This window comes from Tenrec ecaudatus, chromosome 2, assembly GCF_050624435.1.
Source record: "Tenrec ecaudatus isolate mTenEca1 chromosome 2, mTenEca1.hap1, whole genome shotgun sequence".
NCBI classification, from domain to species: domain Eukaryota; kingdom Metazoa; phylum Chordata; class Mammalia; order Afrosoricida; family Tenrecidae; genus Tenrec; species Tenrec ecaudatus.
The window spans coordinates 30,059,703-30,069,809 of NC_134531.1; the positions used below are offsets into that span (position 1 = coordinate 30,059,703).

Consider the following 10,107-nt stretch of genomic DNA (forward strand, 5'->3'; position numbering starts at 1 on the left):
TCAAGAGTAAGGCAAAGTGTTTGTCTTTCATGGCGGTCCATGGATGGAGACCAGAAAGAGCCTGGTGTGAAGCAGCGAGTGAAGGGGGCGTGAGGCCATGGAGTGGCTGAGTATGCTTACATTGAGGCCGACCCTTACAACAGGGGAGTGGGTTGACTCAAGCTGAGGGTGGGCCAAATGCAAAGACCTGGCAAAGGAGAAACGTTTTACCAGCGTTTACTTAAGAAGCCCTTGTTTCTGATGGACCCATGGAGTCCAGCAGTTTGGTTAATCATTCTGAGGCCGAGAATGGATTTCCAATCGGCTGTGTTTGGCTTTGACAGGTGAACAAGGGGGCATGTCACTTAAGCCATTGGGGGAAGGGTGGCTCTTGACTGTAGGTTTTTCCTCACTCAAAGGATGGCGAGATTTTTTCGAAGGTTGCTCTTTCCAAGATCTCAAAGTTCAGGTAAAATTCAGACCTGTCAATCATCAGGTCAAGCTTTCTGTCACCCCACAAAAGGGTTTCACAGTTGGTCAGGGGGTGAGGGGTGTTGCCCCCTCCCTGGAGAACATTAAGCAATGTCTGCAGACATCCCTGATGGCCACAACTGGTATCTCGTGGGGCAGAGGGCAGATTTCCTGCTCTGCACCCTTCAATAGGCCAGACAGGACTGTCCCCTGCTCTGGAACTTCCCAACCCATCAGTTCCTGGAAGAGAGTGTGTTCGTTGGTAAGGTCAGTTTTAAAATCATGAGTTCCATTGTATTTGTTGTTGTTAAGTTTTTTGTTTTTTTTAAAAGCCCATCAAAACCCGTTACCCTTAAGTCAATCCAAATTCATCGTGACCCTCTCTAGGGGCTCAGCCAACCTCACCTTTCTCCCGGGGGTGGGGGGTGGGTTTGAATCTCTGATCTTGCAGTTAGCAGCCCAGTGCCAAACCCACAGCCCCACCAGGGATTCCTTTATTGTTGAGTCAGGTACGATTTTTTTTTTCTCAATCAATATCAAAAATCATTAACCAAGCAATTTACTGCCAAGCTGTGAAGAGATGCTTTGGAGTCAACCAAAATTATACAGTCGCTCTACGGTTGCCTTTCAGCTGATTCAGACCCTCCGCGCCGTGGACAGGGATGACCCTTACAATGGGCACCAGCTCTCCTTCTCTATGGCCCCGGAAGCAGCCAGCGGCTCCAACTTCACCATCCAAGACAACAAAGGTACAGGAGCATCCTCTGTTACATCCCTGGCCCTGTTGGCTCCAGACACACCACAGGGCCCCACCTCCATTCACCACTTTGCTCTCTGGTTGCAGATAACACCGCGGGAATCCTAACGCGGAAAAATGGCTACAACAGACAAGAGATGAGCATCTACCTCCTGCCGGTGGTCATTTCTGACAACGACTACCCAGTCCAAAGCAGTACCGGCACGGTGACTGTCCGGGTCTGCGCATGTGACCCCCACGGGAACATGCAGTCCTGCCACGCGGAGGCGCTCATCCACCCCACGGGGCTGAGCACAGGGGCGCTGGTTGCCATCCTTCTCTGCATCGTGATCCTTCTAGGTAAACTGCTCCTCCCCACGTCCCATCTCCCCAGGGGGAGGGGCACACACCCTAGATTTGCCCGTCTCCCCCAGTAAGGCAGACAGCCTGAGCTAGGTGAGTAGACTTACTCTTCTGTTGTTTGGCCCTGAATTCATTTTGGCTTAAGAAGGGCTTCAGAGACCGAACAGGCGTGAAACGTGCCCCGTGGCTTTGTCTACCGGGGGAATCCAGCCTCCCAAGGAATGTCTCGTGTCTGAGAATTCTTGAGAAATCTTGGAGGGGATTTGAAGACAGTGTATATATAGGCCCTTTTGGGTTTCAAGTGTTGTTGAATGTTTAATCTGGTGAAAAACTTGTGCCGTTTTAACGAGTGGAAGTCATTGAGCGTAGATATCTGGTGAAAGCTGTTCCCGCGAAGTACGGTTTAAAGCTTCATGAAAAGTGGGGCCAAGGAGTGTGATAGCTTTTTTCCCTTCTCATCCAGGAGGGGGGTTAAAAGTTCTCTAATTTTCTTGAACTCTGAAATTTTATTTTGACCTCCCCGTCGAAACGAATGCCTTTGAGATCTCTGGAGGCCAGGGACGCAATGTCTATTATTTCTCAGCTTCTGGTGAGAAATAACCTTAGGGATGAAAGAAGGAAATTTGAGACCCCAAATAAATGAGTGTGGGGGCAGGAGGGAGGGAACTTGGAGTCCAGTGGTGATTCAAATGACATTTTCACTCTCAACCAACTTAGTAAGCACCCAAGTTGAGCTCAGCGGGCTGACGACAGTCCCTGGCCTCTGTGAACGAAGGACTCCACTGTTAGTTAAAGCGCCCCTTCCCCTATAAATAAAAGCAACTTTTCACAAGCTTACCCACACGAGGGGGAGGGGAAAGGAAGTAAGAGTAAGGAGTTTGGATGAATCTGAATTGTACGGGAGCCAGACAACGCTTTTCAAAAGACAGATCTAGTAGCTTGGAGAAGAGGCAACAAGGAGATGCTGCCGAGGGAGCCCTGTTTAGGGGCTTCACAATCCAGATCGACTTGGCTAATTATAACAGAAGGCTGGGAACTCAACGGCAGAGCTGTGACTCTCTTTGTCAACTAAGATTTGGGGAGAGTATTTTAAGCTGTGGGGATAAATAAAAACTGACAGAGCGCAAAGGCACATCAGCATTTGCAATGGTGCGAGTCTGGAAAGATCGTTGTGGAAAAGGAGACTCTGAACATTCTCGGGGTTCAAAAAGGTTACCTTTTAAAAATGTGGTCTTTTTAGAAGCCCTGCATGGGCCAGTGTGTGCTGTGGGCTCTGGCTCTGTCCGGGGACGGGCAGCCAATGCTCACCGGCTAGAGACAATCTCTACTTGCCTTCGCTCTCTACCCATTTCGCTTTCTTCTTGTTTTCTTTCTTCTAACCAGCTCCTTTCATCATCTGCCCTTATCATTTCCTTCCTCCAATGTGTTTGCTGTCTCCGAGTGGCTCCTAATTTGCCTCTCAGCCTCCCACACTTACTCGAGTCTCATCTAATTCTGCACCTAATAATGAGGGACGCGGGATTCAATGGTAGGAAGCTGGCACTGCAGACTAGGCACTCTGTCTAGTCCACAGTCTGTTTTTACAACAAGACGTTTGCATGTAATGCCGGGAACCCTCTGGTGAGCCTTCACCTCTGTCTGAATTGAGAACCCTCTGGCTCCAAGATACGATGCCTACTCAGAAAGTCACACGAATCCCAAGGCCACATCTTCGCCTGACTCCGGTGGGGTGCTTCGATGCTCCTTCCTCTGTGAACCTGTGGCTAGAGGAGAGCCCAAACTCACAAGGGGATTATTGAGGGATGCGGAGGCAAACTGGAGAACGTTCCAGAAGAGCAGAGCCGCATCATATGGAAGGAAAGCTGGAGTCGAGAAAGGGAATCATATGGCATCTGGTATTTTACAAAAATAAGACAACAGTTAAAACCACTGCCACATCTCATGTCTCTGCGGTACTTGAGAGTTTACAAAACGCTCACATTTGTTAGCTCATCCTTTACAGCAACACTTGGCTTAGAAAAGTCGGATCATTTAACGAAAGCCTTTTGATCCAAAGTGTCCTGCTGTCTTCTGGTTAATTGTCTGGGCTTTGAGGACTCCCCACCCCACCCCCTCTAAAACCACAAATGACGCAAGGGAACCTTACTGCTGCCCTCTAGCACCAAGGGCCAGGGGAAAGGAACATGGGCCCCCGAGACTGCTACTCTGTGTAGGAGTAGAAAGCTCCACTCCTGATGAGAGCATTTTATAAGCATATCACCCAACGTTCTGTTCGCCATGTGCTTAGCATATGTTTTCCATTTTGAAGAGTTAGCATTGCAAACAATCTCCTGTTCAGATGTCCGTGGGGCCAAATAAGAAGAGAGACAGTCAATCTTAGCAATGGGGGGATAGGCAGTGGATACATGCCTTTGACTTGTGGAATGTCTTTTGGAAACAACTGTCCTTTCAGATGTGTGTGGGAAATGACCGGAACGTTAAGGTATAGGAGAACTAAGAAGTGATAAATAGCTAGCTAGCCTTAAATTACTGAATGAACCTGTGCACTTCAGGGTGTAGTCCTGTGAGAAACAGTTGGCTTGATTCGGTTTTTTCTCTCAAAGGCTAGGCTTAGTTATAACCGTCTATTCTGCAAATATGTGTCAGTGATCACACCAAAAATTCAATGTGAGATCATGGAGCTTCCTCTACCCAGAAGTTTACAAGGCTCCCTGGTACCCCAAGTCCTTCTCATCAGCAGCATAGTCTCTCAGCTGTTCCTCAAACATCTTGGCACACTCCCACCCAAGGTTCCCTCTAGCTCTTTCCTCTGCCTGGCACAGGTCTTTGCTAGTTGGTTATTTGATAAATTCTTAAGTCTTTGCCCACCTGTGGCTTCTTGCATGATACAGCTGCTGTCCTCAGGCTTGCACAAACCCCAAACATACCCAGAAACCCTCCCCATCCTTCTCATTCTGCCCTGCCTCTGCTTGATACATACCATCTATCACCTTCTGAGAATTTGCTTTATACTTACCATATATACTCGAATATAAGCTGACCTGAGTATAAGCCAAGGTACCTAATTATTACCTGGGAAACCAGAAAAACTGATTGACTCGAGTATAAGCCTAGGGTGGGAAATGCAGGATGTGAATTAACACAGAGACCAGAGGGGAGAGACAGAGCGCAGCCACAGACACATCCTTACCAGTTCAGCTGCCAGCATAAGTGAATCACTATGGGTGCTTCTGCGAATTGGAGCCGTCCAAGTCATAGGACAGCTCTGATTGGTTAGATGTGAGTAAACAAATATTCAAAGCCCTGCAGTGTCAGTGGGGCTTTGAATGAACAGCGGAGGAATGGCAATCACCCCTGAGATGTTACACCTTGCTGGGGTACCACTGTCCCGTGTATAAGCCGAACCCCAGTTTTTCAGCATATCTTTTGTGCTGAAAAACTCGGCTTATACACGAGTATATACGGTATGTTTACTTGCTGCTCCGCCCCCGATTCTTTTAGAACAGGGATTTTTATCTTCCATCTCATTATTGATCATGCTTAAGACCGAATGAGCCACAGAACCAAAGCTCCCTGTCATGGAATCCATTCTGACCCTGGAGGACAGGCTAGAACCGCCCCATGGGTTCCCGAGACTGCAACTCGTTACAGGAGTGGAAAGCCTCACTGTTCTCCCTCCAAGCAACTGGTGGTTTAGAATTGCTACCCTCATGGTTAGCAGCCCAATGAGTAACCACTACGCCACCATAGCTCCTTGTTTATGACCCATAAAGTAGGCACTAATGAGCTATGGCTGGCTGGCTGGCTGGCTGGCTGGCTGGCTGGCTGGATGGATGGATGGATGGATGGATGGATGGATGGATGGATGGATGGATATGCTGAGTAAAAGTCACAAATGGACCATCAGACAACTGTGGCCAAAAAAGTGTACAATTACACAAAGGCACTCTTGAAAATGGAAATTTGTACCATCTCTGGAAATATGTTATAACCCAAACATTCATTATTGGAAGCAGAGTTAATAGTGCCGTGAAAAATAATCAAACTTGAGAACTGATTTAGAAAACTCATTCTTATAATTTTGTTTCTCTAGAACCACTCCTGGTACAAATTGCTGAGGGCTGAGTTCTCTAAAGAAAGAAAACCAGAGACACATATATAGATGTAGACAGAAATATATATTAATAAAATTGTTCACAAGGTTGTCGAACCAGGTTAGTCCTCGTTCAAGAAACATCCTAGTCTGTGGATCAGGTGTTCGGCTGGAGGCTTCTCCTGACTTAAGTAGCTTCAGGGACTGATAGAGCCAAAATCAGTAGAAAGACCATAAAGTAATGACTACAAAATCAAAATGAATTCAAGGTCAGCAGGACAGGCTTATTTATGACTAGAGAAGCTAATTTGCCCAAGATTGGTATGTCAGATAGCAGGCCACAGATGGCTTCCAGGGTCAGGAAGGGATATGGCAGACCACTAGCTCAAGTCCAAAGAATTAACTTGTAAAGTCAGATATAGGATCAAGACCCAGCAAATAAACAGGCAAGTTGTCCCACAACATCTTATTAAACCACACCCCCCAAGGGTCTTCTTGTTGAATTACATCAAGTTATAAGGTGTGGCATTCTACCATAATCTTCTTAAATGGGCTGCTCGTAGCAGATCACATTTTGGAGCTGTGACACTCCTAAACCACCAAATTGACCCAAAACCTATTACACGTGGTAATTCAAATAAGAACGTTAAGTCAAGCAAATTAAGATCCGGTAACGTTTCTACTTTTGAATTTATTGTCTAGGTGACCTCACTAATCCTCGGTTTTGCTTATGCAAATGGAATTGTAATAATAATACCAACTTTGCAGGGCCCTTGTTGTAGCTACTGTACAGCCCTGCACTCTCCTCACAATTCTGCCTTTTCCTGAGACCATTGCTGTGTCGATCCAGCTCTTTGAGGGCTTTCCTCTTCTCCACTGCCTCTTTCTCCAAGGACTGGTCTCTCCTGACAATATGTCCAAAGTATGTCAGACAAAGTTTTGCCATCCTTGCCCCCGTAAGGAGCAATCTGTCCTTACTTCTTCCTTCACGGATCGGTTTGTCCTTTTAATAGTCAATGATATGTCTTCTCTGGCACCACAATTCAAATGCATCAATTTTTTACAGTCTTCCTTATTCAACATCCAACTTTCACATGCATGGTGCAATGGAACATACCATGGCTTGAGTCAGGCGTACCTTATCCCTCAGAGAAACGTCCTTGCTCTGCAGTACTCTTCAGACATCTGTGCAGCACCTTCGCCTAAGGCAGCACGTCTTTGATCTCGTGCCTGCAGCTTCCATTAGCATTGATTGTGGTTCCACGTAAGACAAAATCCTTCACAATTTCAACCTTTTCTACATTTATCATGATGCTACCTGTTGGTCCACTTGTGAGGATTTGGGTCTTCCTTCCATTGAGCTGCAATTCATACTGAAGGCTACAATCCTTGATCTTCGTCAGCAAGTGCTTCAATTCTTCTTCACAAGCAAAGATGTGTCATGTGCATACCGCAGGTCCTTGATTGACCTCCTCCAATCCTAATGCCACACTCCTATTCAGATAGCCCAGAGTCTCCGATGATTTGTTCAGCATATAGATTGGTGAGAGGGTACAACCCTGACACACTCCTTTCCGATCTTAAACCATGCAGTATTCCTTTGTTCTGTTTGCACAATAGCATCTTGATCCAGGTACAAGTTCCGAATAAGCACAATGAAGAGTTCTGGAATTCCCATTCCTCTCAAGGTTGTGCACAGTTTATTATGGTCCGCACAGTGGAATGCCTGGTATATTCAATGAAACACAAGTAAACATCTTTCTGGTATTCTCTTTGACATATCTGACATCACAAACCATATCTGTTGTTCCACTTGCTCTTCTGAATCCAGCCTGAACTTCTGAAACCTTCTTGTCAATGTACTGCTGCAAATGTTGTTGGATGATTTTAAGCAAAATTTGACTTGTGTGTGCTGTCAATGATATTGTTCTAGAATTTGAATATTCTGTTGGGTCGCCATTCTTTGGAAAGGGCACAAATATGGATCTCTTCTGGTCAGTTGCCCAGGTAACTGCCTTCCAAATTTCCTGGCATAGACGAGCGAGCGCTTCCAGTGCTTCTTCAGCTTGCTGATGTTCCATCAATCCCTGGAACCTTGGTTTTGGCTAGTACATTCAGTGCAGTTTGAACTTCTTCCTCAGCATCATTGGTTCTTGCTCATATGCTACCCCTGAAATGGTGGACTATGGACTAGTTCTTTTTTCACAGTGACTTTGGGTGTTCGATCCATCTTCTCTTGATGCTTCCTGCATCATTCAATATTTTCCCTAAAGAATTTTTCAAGGTTGGAATTCAAGGCCTGAATTCTTTCTGGAGTTATTTTAGTTTAAGATTTGCTGCGTGTGTTCACCCCTTTTGGTTTTCTAATTCTAGATCCTTTTACTTTTTGTTATATTTGTCTTTATCGTCTCGAGATGCCCTTTGAAATTTTGTACTCGGCTCTTGGATTTCATCCTTTGCCTTTGCCACTCCATGACTAATAACTAGTTTCAGAGTCTCTTCTGACACCCGCTGTGATCTTCCCTTTCTTTCCTTTCTTTTTAAGGACATTTTGCTTTCTTCATGCATGATCGTCCTGATGGCCTCCCACAGCTCATCCAGTCTCCTATCATGAGTGTTCAATGCGTCAAATCTGTTCTTGAGATGTTCTCAAAATTCAGATGGGATAGACTCAAGGTTGTATTTTGGCTCATGTGGATTTGTTTTAATTTGTTTCTGCTTTATCTGGAACTAACATATGAGCAATTGATCGTCTGTTCCAGCCGGCTCCTACTCTGGTTTTAGGTGCTGATATTGTGCTTCTCTATCATGCCTTCCCAAAGATATAGTCAATTTAATTCCTGTGTATCCCATCTAGCATATTCCATATGAAGAGATGCTTTTTATATTGTTGGAGAAAGGTATTTATAATGAAAAATTCACTGGTCTTACAAAATTCTATCATTCTATGTCCTGTCTCATTTCTACCATTAAAACCACATTTTCCGACTACAGTTCCTTTCTCCTTATGACCAATTTTCAATAATCATCAGTGCATCTGGGTTGCACGTTTGATCCATTTCAAACCGAAAAAGTTGGTAGACGTCTTCAGTTTCTTCATCACTAGTTTTGGTGGTTGGTATGTAAATTTGAGTAACAGTTGAATTAGCTGCCCTTGCTTTTAGGATAGAGATTTGGCCTATCACATGCAGCATTGTACTTCAGCACAGATCTGGAGAGATCCTTTGTGACAATAACTGTCACACCATTCCGCCTGAATTCGTCAATCCCAGCACGCCTCGTAAACCATATAATTGCCTCATGCAAGATAGCTAAGGCTTCTTTTTAAAAAAGGTAATACCAGTCCATTTAATTGCAGTAATACTTAAAACAGGGGTCCTCAAACTTTTTAAACAGGGGGCCGGTTCACTGTCCCTCAGACCGTTGGAGGGCTGGACTATAGTTTAAAACTAACTATGAACAAATTCCTATGGACCTGGACGAGTCGGCTGCTAAGCAGGACAGGCAGTGGCGGCAAAAACACCCGGCAGGCCAGATAAATGTCCTTGGTGGGCCGCATGTGGCCCACGGGCCATAGTCTAAGGACCCCTGACTTAGAATATGGATCTTTATGGTTCCATTTCAGTGTTTACTTCAAGTTTTCCTATAGTCATATTTTGTTCATTCTGTGTTGAGATTATTAATGGATGTTTGCAGCTGTTTCTTATCATTTTGAGTCATTCCCCCTCAGCAAATGGAAGCCCCCAAAGCCTTGCTCCATCTATATCCTTACAGTCTCTGTGAGAAGGCAACTTCTCCGTAGCCGTATTTTGAGTTTGTTCCAACAGGAGAATCTCATCTCCCAGCACTGTCTCACAATACGCACAATACAATACTCCTCTGCTCTTCACGTGGCTGTGCGTGGCTAACCCCTCAGAAGTGGATCGAGAGTTTCTTCCTAGTCTGTCCTTAGTCTGGAAGCTCCATTGAAACCTGTCCAAGTTGGGGGAACTTACTGATAATTTTCAGGCCGGATTCAGAAGAGGACATTGAACAAGGGATATCATTGCTGGTATCAGAAGGATCCTGGGTCAAAGCAGAGAACACCAGAAAGATATGTACTTGCGCTTCATTAACTGCAACAGCAGTCGACTCTGCGGGTCATGACAAACTGTGGATAACCTTGAGAAGAACTCCAGAACATTCATTGTGCCCATGTGCATCCTCTACGTGGATCAAGGTGAAATACTGCATGGTTTAGAATCTAAAAAGGTGTGTGTCAAGGTTGTAGCCGCTCCTCTTACTTATTCGATTATATTGGATTATATGAAGAAGAATGTATCCGGATTGAGGGAATTTATTAACAACCTGTGATGCCGATAACACAGCCTAGCTTGCTGAAAGTGTGATGGATTTGAAGCTCTTGCTGATGAAGCTCAAGGATAGCAGCCTTCGGTAATGATTACATCTCAATGTAAAGAAGACC

General features: G+C 45.2%; 1 protein-coding gene across 3 annotated transcripts in view; it reads left to right on the forward strand.

Moving 5' to 3' along the window:
* Positions 1-10,107, forward strand: part of CDH6 (cadherin 6) — a 200,422-nt gene that overhangs the window by 182,403 nt on the left and 7,912 nt on the right. For all 3 annotated transcript variants that reach the window (XM_075540892.1, XM_075540891.1, XM_075540890.1), the window contains 2 exons: positions 1,082-1,199; positions 1,295-1,546. In XM_075540892.1, the coding sequence (XP_075397007.1) occupies positions 1,082-1,199; positions 1,295-1,546 (370 nt within the window). The remainder of the gene's footprint in view (positions 1-1,081; positions 1,200-1,294; positions 1,547-10,107) is intronic.